Below are 17,165 nucleotides of genomic sequence, written 5' to 3'. Positions count from 1 at the left end.
TATTAATTATTAATTGGTTTTAATGTTACATCATCATCTTGGTTTATGCATAGCTAATACATGAGGAAGTTTGTACGGGCTTAAAGTCTTTGATTTTTATAAGGATGCGTTTTTCCTGGGGACAGGATTTTTATTTTTTATATAGCCCAAAGGGAAGCTGTCCTTGCTGCCTCTCTGCCTGCATGGGGGCACCACTAAAGGCCTACAGTTCAGTGACAAGAATCAGAGAATTTAAGGCTACATAGTGTTCTGTTGTTTAATCTTTGAGGTGGTTTAGGGATCATCAAGTGCAGCCTTTACTGAGCAGGGTTATTTACCCCAGCAAACCCTTCCTCAGGCTGATGTGCTGGGTTTGGTGGCTTTCCGCAGGGCTTTGGAATAGCAAAGGACAAGAGCATCCTGTGTGTGTTTGTGGACTGATTCCACTCAGTTTTTTCCACTCAGATCTCTCCAGTTTAACAAAGCAAGAAGCAGCTCAATGCCAGGTGTGTTCAGCAGCTCTGGGGGAGAAGGGGTCTCAGCCAAGGTCTCCTGATCCATGGAAGATGAAAGACTCCCTTTGTGATGGGGCACAACTGTCCTCTGTCAGATTCCCAGGTGCTTTGTTTTTCCCTTCCCCCTGTTGCCTAACTTTGCAATCCCAAGTTCACACAAGTGCTTCCTTACCATGAAAGAGGTGAGTGTAGGAGGGGAGCAGGATCAAGGGAGGGATGGAAACATTGGAAGAGGTGTCCTGCCAGGTAGCAGGATATCCAGCCCATCTGACATCCATCCTGCTGGAGAAGCAGCACTGACCAGAACCTAACACCAGGATCAGGAGGGCTAAAAGGAGCTGAGGCTGGCTTCCAAGCTGAGGGTCCTATCCAAACATGAGTGCCGGCTGATTTAAAGGCTTGTACTTCTTCCTTTCCCATCCTACAACAGTCCTCCCAAATGCCTTATTTCTTATCTGCCTTGGTAAACAAGTGTTTGTAATTCTCATTCACTATTCCTCCCTGCTCTGCTGGAGGCTCTTTCAGCTCACGGGGTTCGAAAGAGGTGGGACTGTGCTGCAGGCACCTCCCCGTCCCCGAGCCCTAGTGCTGCTGTGGGCTGGCTGTGCCAAGGGGTGCACAGCATGTAACACCAGCGGTGTGCCAGCAGCTTATCCCGGTGGTGCCTGGCAGGGCTGCTTCCCGCTAATCCCTCCCTGTTCTGCTCACGCTGCTGGGAGAGGAGGAGGAGTCCCTGTCTCTTCCACCTCCCTCACCTTCTGGAAAGGGGGAGAGAGGAAAGATTTTCCAGGGGAAGGTTTCCTGTCTTGCTCTGCGTGAGGATTTCTTATCAAAAAAAGAAGATGCCTCTAAGGCACCTTGTCATGTGGCTGTCAGGTGCCATCTGTGTAGCTTGAGCCACTTAAACTCCTGGTGGAAGGTCAACTGGCAGATGATGTCACAAGGACCAAGCTCACTTTGGAGAAGTGTCGCTTGCAGTTTGTTCTTGCAGTGTGCTGGGAAGTTCATCTGAGCTGTTCTTCCTGCAGCAAGCCTGGCCCTTCTGGTGTGTGTGTAGCCCCTGCTGGGCACTCACTTGCCCCTGGGGACCAGCTGGGTGTCCCCAGGCTGCTCTATGCCAGTCGTAGACCTGTGCCTGATGTTCAGTGATTGATCTGTGGGATTTCTCTTGATGCTCTGAATCAAGTCTAGGGTTTGTGAGCTGTAGGAGGAGCAGCAGGGAAAGGTCAGTCTGTGATGCCAGGAGCTGCATGTTTGAACCCCATAGCAATGGGCTAACCCTGCCTTGAAGTGGGCATCCTCAGAGATGCAGATGCACTTCTGCCTGTGTACAGCATCCTGCCTGGCTCTCTGGGCAGCTCAGGTGCATCACTGCCTGGGAGGAGAGGGAGCGATACCCTGGCATGTGTTGTGGCCTTAGAAACTTTTGGCTCCAGTGGGTCTTGTTGGCTGCAAAAGTCTGTGACTGTGGATCAGAGAGTTGTTCCGGGCTTTGTGTGGGTTTGAGCTCTGCATGGGTCTGTTCTATACAGAAGCTTAAGATCTTGTATCCAAAACTTAAGCGAATTTTCTCTCCCATGTATCTTTAAAAGATAACACTCTTGTGGAATCTGGGGGCTTGGGGATTTTCCCAGAGTCCTCTTAAAATCGTTGGTAGCTGTTGTAGAATCAATGTGTAGCCTCGGGGCTTAGCCTCACACTTTGAACTGTGATATGAACCCGGGTTGTTATTGCTGGAGCGGTGATGGCCCAGAAAGTGCCTGAACTGCGGTCAGGAAAAGTGTTTTTAATTATGTAATTATTATAGACTATATAACTGTGCCTTTGAAACCTCTGCTCAGGGATGAGGGCTCAAGATGGGGTGCACGGGATTAACGGGACTAACATTTCTCATCCCTTCACTTGTGTGCCCTCCCTCCTCCTGAGCTGTTTGTCAAGGACTGCAGAGAGCTGTAGCAGTGAAGCCCAAGGGCTAGTTTAAGAAAAACAAAGCCTGGTCCTGTGATCACTGTGTGCTCTTAATTGCCTAGGTAATGAGCTGACCTCAGAGGAGCAATTTAAGGTGGAGAAGTCCTGTGACTTCCCTTAGGTAGGCTGTTTTCCTGCTGTGCTTTCCTTGCCAAGTGTTTTTCCCTGACTCTGTTGGAGCTCCCTGGGGCTCACAGCGGGCTCCTGGGGGCTGCCTGCTCTGCTACCTGCAAGCAGTTGGGCTGTCTCAAGGGCCCCTGCAAAGGCAGGCTGGAGAGCAGGGCTGCAAAGAAGCTCCATGCTGAGACTTTGGCATGGGATAATCCTTCCTGGTCTAGTGGAAGGTGTCCCGCAGTAGGGGACTGGAACCAAGTGGTGTTTAAGGCCCCTTCCAACCCAAACCATTCTGCGATGGATGCTTAAGCTCCTGAGGGAGGAGCAGTGGGAGAGGGAGGGTTGATGATGCTGCAGGAAGAAGGAAAGTCTGGCAGGTCCTTGTCAATTTTGTCCTTGTTTAAACTCCTGCATATGCTTCTCCCTTTGAGACCCAAGTGACACAGCCAAAGGCTACATGTAGTCAAGGCCTCCTTGCTTCTAGAAGTGCGGTGAAATCTTTTAAGAGGCCATCCATTATTAACCACGAGTGGTCTTGGAAAGCAAGGTATCCACATCATTCAGGCAGGGATAAATAATTAATTTGTTTAATGAAATTTTTGCCAACAGGGAGCTCTGACAGGTACAAAATTAAGTAAAACCATGGTATCCATTATGAATTAACAAATGGGAAGTCAGAAATATTTGCCAGTGCCTGGAAAGTAGGCTTTGAGCATTGCTGATGATGGTTCAGCAAGGCAGGGAGAAGAGGGCTCTGTGGCCTGACATCAGCAAATCTGTGCCCACTTCCCTCACCATTTATATGATGATTTCTAAATTTCCAATATTTTCTCTCTTACTAGCAGTAAAAGGTAGGTAAAAAACAATGTTGAGGGATTATTTGATGTGAGGGGGGTGCACCAAGCAGCAGAGCTGCAGATCCCACTGGCGATGAGAAAGGAGAAGCTGGACAAGTGGATGGGAAAGGGAGATCTGGTGATCCACTTGTGGAAGTAGAGACTTTACTGTGAGGTAAGACCAACTCTTCAGGGGGTTGGCACAAATGATGGAAAGAGAGAAGCGGATAAAAGGCAGTTTTGTTAAGAAATCAATCAATCCTTCCCCTTGAGTGGCTGGTACATGCTGGTGTGTTTGACTGAAGGCTTGTAGGGAGCACCATTACCAAAATCCTCTTTCCTCTCTCCACAACCTGCTCAGACTGACAGTGGCCATCCAGATGGCCCAGCCCTCTCCTGCAGCTCCTAAAGAGTCAGGAAGCAGTTTGGTTTCCTTCTCCTTCATCAACATCTGGAGCAGGTTTAGAATTGAGTTGTTTAATTTTTCTTCTTTGCAGTCAGTGGCTGATGAAAACCCAGCTTCCACCAGCTTCTGCTGTGTGGAGGGAAGGGAGCTGGGAGATATCCTCTCTAAAATGTTAATTCCCGCTTGGCAGTGCAGAGATTTCCCAGGTCTACAAAACCCTGGCAGGTTCAGGAGTTCACTGGCAAACCAGGTACGCAGCAAGGTGTCCTTGCAGCACTGTGTGAAACAGATTCCCAGGCTGGGAAACACCTGGAGATGGAGGAAGGAAACCCACCCCTGGTGTGTCCTCCTGCTCTCCTGGTGACAGCACAGAGCCAGCAGAGAGCTGTGTGTGAGGGTGACCCTGGCTCATTCTGCTCCATCAGCCTGATGTGCTCTAACAGTTCTGCTGAATTGCTGACCCAAGGGGCTGCACAGGGCTATTTATGGAGATAAAGCCAGGGGACACCAGGCAGGATGCCAGCCAGAAAAGGTGCTGTTTGATGAAGTTCTGTTAATATGTCTCCTCTGGTCCTACAGCCCAAATTCTGATAGCAAAGCCTGTAGGCAGTGGTTGGGATCAAGATTTCCATTTGCAGGGGCAATATCAAGCCATTAAACCAGAGCCCTGAGCAGAGGGCAGCAGCTTTAGCTGCTCTCCTGTCAGCCAGGTTTATTTTTATCTCTCACCTCCAGCACAGCAGGCTGGGAGCTCACGGAGGGGGACTGGAGACCTTGAATAATTCATAGCTCCTGCATTTTGCTCCCAGCAATCAGAAAAGCAAGTTGCTGGAAGGGTGCTGGCACAAACCTGCTCTTTGTCCCCAAAGCCTGAATCTGGAACATCCTGCCTTTGCAGCATCTGAGATCCAACATGATCAGCTCCGTGCAGATGGAGGAGCTGAGTTTCGTCAGCTGCTTTGGCAAAGCACAGGGAGTACAGCGCCTGTTACAGAGCCTGGCTTTCTTCATGTGCTGATGGCTGTTGGCTTCTGACTTGCTATCCAATTGCTTCCAGAGTCAACTTGATGCTCCCATTGCCTCTGACCCTGGCAGCCCTGCAGTCCAGGAGCTGGGAAAGGCAGATCCATGAGAGCTCTTGTTCCCTCTGTGCGCTGGCAGGCCACAGTGGTGCTGCAGCTGGTGTTTCATACCTTTCCTCCTGGATCCCAGTGGGAACAGCTGGTTTACCAGCAGCCAAATGTTGTCCTCTGTCCCCATGGTGCAGGCCAGAGGTGTCCCAACTTTCCTGTGAGCTCCCCTATACTCTGGACAGGCCTGTCATGTACAGGCTTGTTATCTTATCCTTTAATTATTATCCACATCACAATATCCCCAGGAATCATTCTCTTGGGGAGTACAGAACAAAATTTACAGGCACATCTTTCAGTTCAGCTGAGTGACAGATTCCCTCATGCACTGATCAGTATTAGATCTCGGGTGTCTGTGTCTGAATCCATGTGTTTTCCATGTTGTTTTTCTCTCACTGCGAGCTGTGGCTTGCCTTAATTTGGTTGAGTAAGCCCACTGTGTTGCTGAACTGTAATGAGGCATCATTGACTGAGCTGTATCCTTCAAAATGGCACATTCCTCATCCTGGGCTCTGCTGCAATGCCTCATATATAGGGCAGACTTCTGCTGCTGTTGGCCAGCATCTGTCAGTGGTCAGGAAGGCCGTGGTGTGGCCACAAGCCCAGGGCAGTGACTGTCCACTGTGCTGGGCATTGCTGTGGCCACACCTTGAATTTCTGGGGCTGCACCTTCAATCTGATGTTGAACTTTAGCCCCTCACAACAAGAAAGACATTGAGGGGCTAGAGCACGTCCAGTAAAGGGAACAGAGCACAAATCTGATGAGGAACAGCTGAGGGAGCTGGGAAAGGAGGACAGCCTGGAGAGAAGGAGGCTCAGAAGGGATGTTCTTGTTTTCCACAATTCCCTGACAGAAGAGGGCTTGGCTCTGCTTCCGTATGGACCAAGGGATAGGACAAGAGGAAATGGTCTCAAGCTGTGCCAGGGCAGGTTTAGTTTGGGTATTGGGAAAAAATTTCCTTACAAAAGAAGTCAGGTATTAGACCAGCCCTCCACAGGGCAGTGATGGATTTGCTGTCCTGGGAAATGTTCAGAAGACCTGTGGCAGTTGGAGACGTGGTTTGGTGGTGGTCTTGGCAGTGCTGGGGAATGGTTGGGCTCTATGATCTTTTTGCAACTTTTAACAGTTCCATAATTCTGTGATTCTGATGCCTACCTGCTTTAAGGATCCCTGGCTTTAACTGCTTTTTACTTGTAGATTATTAAAAGGGGGAGAAAAAAACCCCAGACTGAAACAGTTGAGGGTGTTTGAGGGGTAGGGAAACGTCCTGTTAAAATCGACTCTTGTGAGGGGCAAAGCAAAGGGCTGTGACCACGTGGTGGCTTCCCCTGCACTGTCCAGCTGTGCAGCATTCCAGCTGTTATGGAAGTGTGTCCCTTCAGCACTGATGTCCCTTCCCTTTCCTTGGTGCAGTTGCTCTGAAGAATCCTGCTGCCGAAGAAGCCCAGAAGGATGTAGCCTGTGGTGCTGGACCAGCTCCAGGCTTGGTAACAGTTCCAGAGGGTGAGCTGCTCCTACAGGTTAGTGCTCCTCACAAATGCCTTCATGGGATCTTCCTGTTGTCCCTCTTCTAGCTCCTTTGAGTTTTACCCCAAAACCAGGCTGTTCTGTTGCTGATGGCAGGTGATTTATGATTTCATGTGGTATAGCTCACTGGGCAAAGGTTTAAGACCTCCAAAGGTCCCTGGGGCAGGAATTATGTTTCTTCTTCCCTGCTTTTCCCATTATTCCTGGAAAAAATTGCCATCTGTAAATAGTCCACATGTAGGGAACATCTTGCTGGATTTCTGAGCATGGTGATTCATCTTTTCTGCTTCTCTGCCCTCATGTGTAAATGTGCCAGAGGTGTAACATGGGAACCAAACTGAGCAAGGTGTTTGAGTGCTGTTTTCAGCATGGGCACACTGATCCTGACTCAAGGATGTTGTCCAAATGCTGGTGAAAACAGAGAAGAGAATGTCCTTGAAGTCTCCCCTGATTATGAGGAAGTAATGTGTGACACTGAGCAGATAGATGCTGATGGGCCGTGTGCTCGTTCCTTACACACGGGGTAGGTGGGTGTATCTCAGGAGCTCTGTTTTTCCCAAGTGGTTTCCTTTGGGGATGCTGGAGACAAGGCTGGTGATGCTGCAACTGCCATGATTTATTCAGAGGTGCCAGGAGGTCACCTTCTGCCCCTAAACTTTGTGCAGAGAATGGGAAGAGGTCAGGCTCTGGCAGCACGAGGTCCTGCAAGGGCACAGGCTTGGCACTGTCCCCTGCCCAGCACACAGGCACAGGCTGTGGCACTGTCCCCTGCCTGCTTGGCCGTCCTCCAGCACGGGCTGGGTGTACTGGGCAGCCCCAGCTCCCATCCAAATGCTCACTCAGCACAAAGTGTAATTACTATCCTGCCTGAGAGCTGAGGATCTTTATGTCTGGTGGGAGAAGGGCTAAGGCCAGCCTGGTTAATAACCAGAAACTTGAGGGTTTTCAAAACTGCTCAGCAGGGTTTGCTGGGGGTTGATGTCCTGCTCATGAGCTCCTCCCACAGTTGGGTACCATCCTTTTAGAGGTACCAAGCTGGGTGTGAAAGCTGGTTGAGCTCTCTCAGTGTCTATCTGTGTGACCCTGGATGTGGCAGGAGCTCAGAATCCATCTCTGTGCCCCCAAGGAAATGTTCCTCCGTACTTATAAAAATACTTCAACCTGGTCTGTCACCTCTGATGGCCAAACTTCCTTTGTCTCTTGGTCTGCTCTGATTCTTCCCCTTTCCTCCTCTGAAGCTTCTCAAAGGGTTAAAGTGCATTTGGCAGCACTAATTAACCTCTGCAGCAGATTCCCACACACTGAGATCAACCCCAGTAAATAGAGAGTGTTTGTGCCTGGAATAAAGGGAAGGAGAGGGGGGAGAAACTCTGACCTGGACAATGAAACAGGAGTTGGCAGCAACAATAGCTGGACTTGGCTGAGACTACACGCCAGGCCCTAATTAATGCTGATGTCTCTACATGATGAAGTGGGGGAAGCAGGCCAGGGCTGGCTGCTGTGGCTTCCCTGCCAGGTTAGTGGTGCAGGATGGTTTTGGCTCTGAAAAGCCACAGGGCCCACAGTGAAGGAGCCCTGCCTTCCAGAGAAGTCCTGCTTTGTGCTGCCATAGTGTCCCTTTGGGGATCTGTTGCCCTTAGGGAGGAAAGGCCATGTGGTAGTGTCAGGGCAGTGAAAGCTCTTCAGCTTCTGGGAAGATAAACCAAGAATTTTCATGGGGTTTCACTGCCTTTGCTCTTGGTCAGCACCATGGACTTGAATGTGTCTGCTGGGTGACTATGGGGATTTTCAGAGTTGGGGACACTGAGCCACAGAGTGAAGCCTGCCAGCTGGGCTCAGGGAGTACTGCTGTGGGGCTGCCCTCAGCCCTGGCAGGGGGATGGCAAGGTCTCCAAAGCACTGGGCTCTGTGCCACAGAGGCTTGCAAGGATTGGTGCTGTGCCTGCAGCCCTTGAGCGTGCTTCCCTGGATCCTGCCAGTGCCCGTGTCAGCAATGTTCTGCCTGTGGGCTCCTGCCTGCTGCCAGAGAGCAGGGATGGAAAGCCAGGGCTCCTGGAAAGCAGCTGCACTCCCAAACTGGTAGGGGAGCTCCTCTGCTCACTCTAGTCTTCTCCAAGTGAAAAGGACACTGTCATCCAGCACCTTGTTCCCTTTTCATGTGTCCTGTCCTGGCAACTGTGGGGTTTTTAGCTCAGGGAAAACATCCAAATTACTTGCCAAATGTATTAAACTGGTAGCAGTGAGCCTCTCTTGAGCAAGACAGAGGCTCTGATCAGCTTAGCCCATTCCTGCCAGGAAGCCCAGTGCTCCCTTGAATATGGACTTTGTAATCCTGAAGCTTGAGGAGTGGGTGCAAGGGCCAATGAACGGTGAAATGTCTAAGGGCGTAACATTAAAAGTGCAGTGGAAACTTCAGATTGATGGCTGCATTTGCTCTTCTCTGTGGAGAGGGCTTGGGGCTTCAAACACCCATGGGCATAGCAGCTTTGGGTATTTATTTTGTGAAAACAGAGCACAGCATTCAGCCCTTAGGGATGTGGGTTGTGCATGAACCAGGTAGTGCTCCAGAGGAAGTAATCTTGGAGATGGTGATCCTAAAGGGATTCTCCAGCCTAAATGATTCTGTGATGTATTGGCAGAAAGGAAAAGGTGCTCTGGGGTCACCCAGGGATTCTGTGGTTTTCCCCCAAGTTCAGGCACAGACTCAGCCTGAATTACCTGGTGCTTTGGAAGAAATTGGCTTTTCAGAATTCAGATTGGTTTTGATGCAATTTCAAATCCAAACCCTTATGCTTTAGTTTTTGGCTTTTTCATTTCCACTTGTTAAGGCCCTTTCAACACTGGCCACTTTGAGGAGGGAGCAGGCAGCGGAGTTAACACCTTCCTTGTCCTTGCTCCTTGCCCATGGAGAGTCCAGCCACACCATGGTCCTTCTCCAGGCCAGTCCTCTGGAACCTGGGGTGGCCACACACAGCTGCCAAGGCCCTCAAGGCTGTTGGAAAGGCTCATTTCCACCAGGATGGACCAATTCCTGATGGTGTCCACTTTCATCCTGCAAGCAGTTCAGAGGTCTTTATCTGCTCCCTGCACGGGATGAGGATAAATGTCCAAAGCTGAGTCTGAGTGAATGCTCCCAGGATGGAAGCACCATTTTCCATCAGTCTGGATTAGGATATTCTGAGGCAGCTGTATGGAAGAGCTGTGTGACCTCAGAGAGGCCATCTGTGGTGGCTCAGCTGCCGGCTGGCCAGGCTTTGGGTGACCAGTATCCTGCTGGAAAAGTGACGTGATCGTGGCCTGTACCTGCTGATCTCTCTCCTACAGGCTCTCAATGGCTTTGTGCTGGTGGTGACATCAGAAGGGCTGATATTTTACTCTTCGCATACAATCCAGGACTATCTAGGATTTCATCAGGTTGGTGGGACTCTGACTTGTTGTGGAGAGTCGATTTTTCCTTGGTGGTGCAGAGTAGCCCCAAGTTCTCTGCAGGGATCACAGGGTTTGAGGGAGCTGTTTGGGGCTTTTCCTTGGTCTTGGGAATTTGGACCCCATATTGCCAGATGTGGTCACTGGTAGGTGACAAGGGACTTCATCAGCTCCATAGATAATTTCCAGCAGCCATGTTGATGTGCCTTCATGGCTGTGGTGAGATGTCTGGGGTTCGTTGCCCAGTTTGCCTGGGGCACCCACTCAAATCCTGGTAAATCCCACAAGGCTCCAGCACTCTGGGCACCCAGGTAACCTGGAGGGCACTAGAACAGATTTACAGAGAAGTGGGATTTACCTACAGCCCTTCAGCTACTGTGGTTTTGTGTCACCCACACACAGCTGGCTGTCCCCAACACCTGAGTAGATGAGACCTGTCTGCCTGGGTGCAGGGAACAAGTCCCAGGGCATTGTTCTCTCAGGAGTAGTCTAGAGATGGAGTGGTCTTGCTGCTGTTTTGTTCGCAAATCCATGTTTTCATCTCATTTCTTAAGTCAGCACTAGGATTTTGAGTTATGGGCATGTCAGAGGGAAGCTGTGTTGGCTCTTTAGGCTTCTGGGAGGAAGGAAGTCAGGCCCAACATAGGTGAGGGGTCCTTAAAGCCAGGTGTGCTGTCTCTTCCCACCAACATCAGTTCTGGGGGAAAGTTTCCAACTTCTTTTAGCCAGGGACCTATTTGAGCCCTAGGGAAACTGGGTAAGATCAAACCAGCTGAGGGTGTGATGGGCTGTTCCCAGGTAGGATGTGAAAACTGGCACCGGGGCCAGGCTGCAGAGCTCACAGTTGGTATGTCCCCTCTAGACAGATGTCATGCACCAGAGCGTCTTCGAGCTGATCCACGCTGAGGACCAGCCAGAGTTCAGGCGCAATCTCCACTGGGCCCTGGACCCACCATGCACTCCTGAGGGTGAGCCTTCTCCAGCAGGTAAAAGCAGGCTGCCATCCTGAGTGGCACGAGGTGTGTGGCTCCCCAGAGATGCTGGGAGCCCAGCTTGCTGACACCACTTGCACTCGTGTGGCTCAGGCCACAGCTTCATCCAAATGTTGTGGCCTTCCCCTAGTTTCTGTTGCTGCACTCTGCAAACTACTGCAGTGCCCAGTGCTGGGGACCTCCAACCCTCACCAGAGTGAATCCTTGCTCGATCCTCTCTCAGTCCCTCTCTTCCACAGCAGGGAAGAGTCTTGACCCTTCTGTTGTCATCTACAAGCCAGATCAGCTGCCCCCAGAAAACTACTCCTTCTTGGAGAGGAACTTTGTGTGCCGCTTTCGCTGCCTCCTGGATAATTCCTCTGGCTTCCTGGTGAGTACAGACCCTCCCCAGCAGGAGAGGGGCAGGTTTACCACAGAGGTTCATACCACCACTGAAACCACCACCTGGAGAGATCCCATGCTCCTTTCTGTCATGTACCGCACCTGCCTGTCAAGCAAGAGACTTCCCATGTTTTTCATAGGCTTGGCCTGTACCTACAGCCTCTCCCTGCGAGTTTTGTTCCTCTCCTCTCAGAAATGCTGAATCTTGAACAAAAGTGCTTTTCTTTTCCATGTTTTGCTTGGTTTTTCTGTTAAAAGCATGTCTTAAGATCAAGTAGATGGTAGTCATCCCTCCTCCTCTCTGCACTGGAGAGGACAGGGTGCCCAGAGAAGCTGTGGTTGCCCCTAGATCCCTGGAAGTGTCCAAGGCCAGAATGGAGAAACCTGGGATAGTGGAAGGTGTCCTGGCTCATGGCAGGGGGACTCGATCGAGATGGTCCTTAAGGTCATTCCAAACCCAAACCATGCTGTGATTTGATGATTCTATTTACACCAACTCTGCAGACAGATGTCTTGCTTTCCATGCAGCTCTCTTCCTTCTCACTTTTCTGCATGTAACTGAGCTTTTCTTCCTAGGCTTTAAACCTTCAAGGCAGGCTGAAATTCCTTCATGGGCAGAACAAAAGATCTGAAGATGGCTCTGTACTACCCCCCCAGCTCGCTCTGTTCGCCATCTCCACACCCTTGCAGCTCCCATCCATCCTGCAGATCCGAACTAAGAACATGATCTTCAGGACCAAGCACAAGCTGGACTTCACCCCCTTGGCATGTGATGCCAAGTAAGCAGCAGAGCTTCCAGTGCTCCATTCCTGACATCCCACCCCAGCCTTGTCTCTGAGCTGGGTGTGCTTTCTGTCTCTCACAGGGTGAAGGTCATCCTGGGCTACACAGAGGCAGAGCTGCGGATGCGTGGCACTGGTTACCAGTTTGTCCATGCTGCTGACACGCTGTACTGTGCCGAGAACCATGTCAGGAGTAAGAGTCCCCTCCCTGATCACTTCTCCTGATGAATGGGCTGGGACTGAGGCAGCTCTGTTAAGCCCAGTTGCTCTTTTCCCACAGGATGCTTTGCTGTGCTGCTCTTGTCACTGCAGGGAGCTTGGGGTGGAGTGGAGGGAGGGGTGTTCACCTGCATGGTGTCCTCTGTGCCTGCCAGCCATGCTGCTGCTGTTTCCAGCCGGAAAGGGCAGTGTGCCATGGTGACAGCCCTTTTGCTTCCTCCCGGCAGTGATGAAGACGGGGGAGAGTGGCCTGACAGTGTTCCGGCTCCTGACCAAGGACAACCGCTGGAAGTGGGTGCAAGCCAATGCACGGCTCGTCTACAAGAACGGCAAACCTGAGTACATTGTGGTCACACAGAGACCCCTCGTGTACGTGCCAGGGCGTGGGCAGAGCCTGGCTTTTTCCATGGCTCTGGGATGTCCTGAGCAGGGCAGGATGTTGGATTTGTTGTTGTTGCTTGTGCCTTTTAAAGGAGCAGCTGTGGGATTCTCTGCTTGGTGCTGTTCAGCCGCATCTCTATCTGCAAGGCTACCCCTCAACAGGGGTGATGCTTGGTTTTGCTGGAGATGTTTGCATTTTTTGTGTGTGTATGTGTTTATGTGAATGCATGCTGGCTGTAGCAAAGGGGCTTTGGCTTGCAGGGATCACAGTTGCCCATGGCATAACCACTTGTGGTGTGGGTTTGTACACTTATCAGCCACAGTGTCCTCTTCTTACCCTGCAGAGATGAAGAAGGAGGAGAGCACCTTCGGAAGCGGCCCATGCATCTTCCCTTTACCTTTGCTACAGGAGAGGCGCTTCTGTACCAAAGCACTCACCCTCTCCCGGGCTTCCCTGACCTTTTCCAGAGTAAAGGGAAACCCAGCAAGTCCAAGAAGCTGTCCTGCAGCAATGTAGAGCGTTCCCAGAAGAATGGCATTGAACCCCGGTCTCTGGCGGGCACTGTGATGCGACAGGACGAGGTGGTGTACACCTCACACCCAGATCCCACTCAGAACCCTTCCTTTGGCAGCACCTTCCAGCTCGGGAGCGTGTCCTTGCCAGGTACAGGAGGGGATGCCTGGAGTATGGGCACAGCTCCAGTTTCTTCAAGGGACAACAGCCTCCAAGAGAAGCTGCTGGATTTGCAGCAGGAGAATCCTCTCTTGGCCACAATGGACTCGCTCTCAATTAAGAGTGATGAGAGCTGTTCCAGCGAGCTCTTCAGTGCTTTGAAGGGCCTGGGCTTGAATGCTGAGGACCTGGAGCTCCTGCTGCTGGATGAGAAAATGGTGATGGTCAGTATGGACCCAGACCAGTCCCCCTCTCTGAACAACAGCCTGACTAGCAACCAGATTCTCTCCTACATCCCCAGCCACCCAGTGGATGAGCATGAGGGAGAGCAGCAGGTCTGTCCCCTGCCAGGTACGCCCTCCAGCCCACAGGGAGGCACTGCTCCATGCCACATAGAGAACAAGGATTCAAGGTGCCACCTGGCACAGTGTACAAAGCAGCCCAGCACTGCCCTGGGCCAGCCCCCCATCCCACTGTGGAAGCTTCCCCTCAGTGCTGTGCCGGGGCTGCTCCCGGAGCTGGCTGGGCAGGAAGAGCTGTCCAGTGGCTCCCAGTGGGGACCAGCTGGAGAGGAGACTATGCTCCACTTCCTCCAGCCAGCCCAGGGTGCCCCATGGGACAGGGCTCCCAGCTCAGCCCCAGCAACCCCCTGCCTGCAGGAGCCACCCAGGGCCCAGCTGCTGCAGGGAGACTTCCCAGCTGTGCAGCCCCCTCAAGAAGATGCCCACCAGTCCTCCTCCCTGCCCAGCCAGTGCCAGGACTGGATGGCACTGCCCAGCTGGCGGAAACACCATCACTCACTGATGAATGGGGTGTGTGGCACCAGCCCCAACTCCTCTCCACTCCCCAGCCCATGGCAGGACTATGTTTGCCCACTCCTGGGGTCTCCAGCTCAGCCTGGCATTTATGGCCTCAGCCAAGATGTGATCTCCCAGCCCCAGGGCTATTTGGGCCCTGGGCCCAGCATGCTCCCACAGCACTTTAACCTTTATGGATTATGCAGCATGGAAGCTGCTGGCACTGGAGACTCCTGGGAAGAGATGGCTTCATACCCCAGGTGTTTTCCCCCTTCCTACCAGCTTATTCCTGAGAAGCAGCTGAGCCCTGTTCCCTCCCTGCCCCAGCACCCTTTCCCCAGTTCAGCTGCAGGGCACTTTGGGAGCATCAGCAGCCCTCTGGAGACACTGAATTCCTGTGGGGGACATGCCTCTGCACTGAGCCAGGAGGGCAGGCACAGGGTAAGGGCCTTGGTCTACTCTGCGGCTCAATGTTTTCTATGCTGGGAATCTGCCCAGCCAGTGCTAATAACCCCCTGCAAAGTGCCTCACCACTGTTCTCTCTCTCTCTCTCTCTCTTAGCCCCACAGCGGCTGTGGTTTGCCCAGCTCTCCCATGGGACTGCCCCAAGACCGCCCAGTGCTGGGGGGTAGCCTGGAGCTGCCCTTCCAGCCTCAGCTGCCAGATCCCCTTCATGCCTCCAATGGGGACTTCTGTCTCTAAGAGAGTCAGGAATGGACAAAGCAGGGCTGTTGCCTCGGGGTGCACCTACCTTCAAGCTGCAGATAACAAACCTTCCCCACTGCTGTGCACATCCTGCTGGTGCTATTGATGTTGGTTGCTTTGGCTTACTTGGAGGTTTTTGCCCTTTTCCAACTTCCATCATCCTCCTCCCTGTGCTGCTCCTGTGCTGGTGTCCCTGGCCTGGGGAGGGACAGCAGCGAGGCTGGAGGACAGATTTCCCAGGGCACTGGAGCAAGCTGAGCTATGGTTGCAGGCCAGCCCAGGAGTGCAACTAAAGCTTTGTATTTATATGCATGATCCAGTATGGATACCAGCCTCATGAAAGCCTGTCCTAAAGAAAGAGACAGAAATTAAATTTCCTGCAATCCCAGCCAGGCACCTGTGACTGTGGCTATGTTGTACAGATACTGCTTGTTTTATAAGGAAAATGAGCCTTATATGGTGGTGTGGTGCTCTGGTCCTTCCCCACCCCAGTTTTCCCTGCGTCCCAGGTGTTCCCACTGTTTCAGATCCAGGTTAGAGCTCCCATAGCAAACGGCCTGGGCTTTGCTGTACTGTACAAGACATGCTCAGATTGGCTGCTAAACTGCTTTTATCTAGGTGCTGGCCTCTCAGGTATCCTTAGACTTCAAGTCTCAATTTTTTTCAGTTAAAAACCACAAATTTCAGTAAGACAAAATAAGTATAATGCTACTTAATTGTAAGTATTGAGTGATATCTTCTCACAGAAGAAAAACCTACAGCCCATATGTGTGTATATTAATACTAGTTGACAGATTTATTTCTATGCCATTCCAGTGGAAGGGAAAAAGAACTTCTTACCATCCATCCTGTGGAACAGGATGGAGAGGTTGTTTGAAAGATCAGAAACACAATGACCCTTTAAGAAACCTGAGAAAACTCATACCTCCTGCTTGCCCAGCTTTGGATTAATGTGAATTCCTATTGGTTTTGTTTCAATAAATGGTTTTGGAGCTCCTCCCTGATGTTTCCCCTGCTGGTTATGTTTCTTCCAAATCTGGAGCATGTCAGGGTTTGCTGGCTGCAGCATTGGAGCCCAGGCCTTGCCACTGGTGATCTGAGGTGCGATGGGTTGGAAGGGATCCTAAGGAGCACTTGGAGCCTTTGGGATTTACAGAGTCCATCTGCCAGCTCCTTACATGGATGGTTGAAAGGAACTGGGAAATCTGACAGACAAGGGTGAGTGTATAAAAAAACATGTACAATATTTATATATTATAATAAAATATGTATTATATGTATATAAAGTTGCATGTAGATATATTGAAATATAAAGTATGTGTATTTATAAAGTGTCTATATGTAGTTTCTAGTATGTAATAGAAAACATCTTTTAAGACAAATGAGCTGATTCTTCTCCCCCCGCACCATTGTTTTTCAACCTGGAAATTAGAAAAAACAGGTTGGTTTTCTCTGAATGATGAATTTTCTAACATTCCCACTCGTACCTGGCACCTGCTCTTCTTTAAGCAAAACAAGGCTGTTTTGTGGTGTTTCTGACTTTTTGATGGAGATATGCTGTGAGCATTTGATTTTTCATAGTTTCTGTGCTCTACTCTGCTTTTTCCTCCCTGTTCCTTCAGAGAAGTTGGCTCTCAGCAGCACCACCTGCACTGAGGGGGATGGAGGGATGGTACCAGAGCATCCCTGGGGCTGCAGCTCAGTGACTTCCAACTGAGTCCCAGGTGCTGAGCACAACCTGACCACTGCCAGACTTCCTCCTTGAGCCAGGTACTGGATGTGTGGGCAACCATTCCATGACCAGCTGCCCTGATGGGTTTCTTCTCTTCCTTGCCACACATCACCACAGCACCACGAGCTTCCCTGTAGCCCAGGTGACCTCAGGAAGACTGCAGGCCTGCTGTCAGAGTCACCAGGGCTCTGTGTTTTAGTGAGCACAGCATGGATTTGCCCAGTGCTGCATCTGTGAGGCCTGTGGAGCACAAGCCATCGTTTCTGTGGAGGGAGGTGCTCTCTGCTCCCAAAGCAGGCCAGCACATCCATAATTTATGCCCACCCTCATGCCAGCTGCTGCCTGTACTCCCCTGGGCCTCGCGGCATTGATTCTTGATACACCAGGCTGGCCCAGGGAGCCTGGCTGGAGGAAAAAACTTCCTGCTGCAGCAAGAGAGATGCCTCTGTTCATCACTGCAGCATCTGCAGCCTGCCCTGAGCCATGGTGGTAAGAAAGAGGAGTTGGGCAACTGTGCTGTTGTGCTCTGGTTTGCACATATGGAGAGAGCATGGTCCCATGCGGCACATTGACCCCAAAGAGCTGCATAAGGCCAAGGAAG

The 17,165-nt window shown here is 51.3% G+C and overlaps 1 protein-coding gene across 1 annotated transcript in view; it reads left to right on the top strand.

The window, feature by feature from the left end:
- LOC310911752 (aryl hydrocarbon receptor-like) overlaps window positions 1–17,165 on the top strand; it is a gene marked incomplete at its 5' end in the record, with an annotated part of 37,159 nt that overhangs the window by 5,031 nt on the left and 14,963 nt on the right. The window contains 10 exons of the mRNA XM_083865674.1: window positions 6,363–6,469; window positions 9,801–9,890; window positions 10,765–10,888; window positions 11,134–11,264; window positions 11,852–12,054; window positions 12,141–12,250; window positions 12,504–12,645; window positions 13,002–14,568; window positions 14,689–16,050; window positions 16,455–17,053. Of these exons, the coding sequence (XP_083721800.1) occupies window positions 6,363–6,469; window positions 9,801–9,890; window positions 10,765–10,888; window positions 11,134–11,264; window positions 11,852–12,054; window positions 12,141–12,250; window positions 12,504–12,645; window positions 13,002–14,568; window positions 14,689–14,829 (2,615 nt within the window). The 3' untranslated portion in view covers window positions 14,830–16,050; window positions 16,455–17,053. The remainder of the gene's footprint in view (window positions 1–6,362; window positions 6,470–9,800; window positions 9,891–10,764; window positions 10,889–11,133; window positions 11,265–11,851; window positions 12,055–12,140; window positions 12,251–12,503; window positions 12,646–13,001; window positions 14,569–14,688; window positions 16,051–16,454; window positions 17,054–17,165) is intronic.

The sequence above is a fragment of the Zosterops lateralis genome, assembly GCF_965231275.1.
Source record: "Zosterops lateralis genome assembly, chromosome: 7".
Classification (NCBI taxonomy): domain Eukaryota; kingdom Metazoa; phylum Chordata; class Aves; order Passeriformes; family Zosteropidae; genus Zosterops; species Zosterops lateralis.
This window is presented reverse-complemented; position numbering and strand designations above follow the sequence as displayed.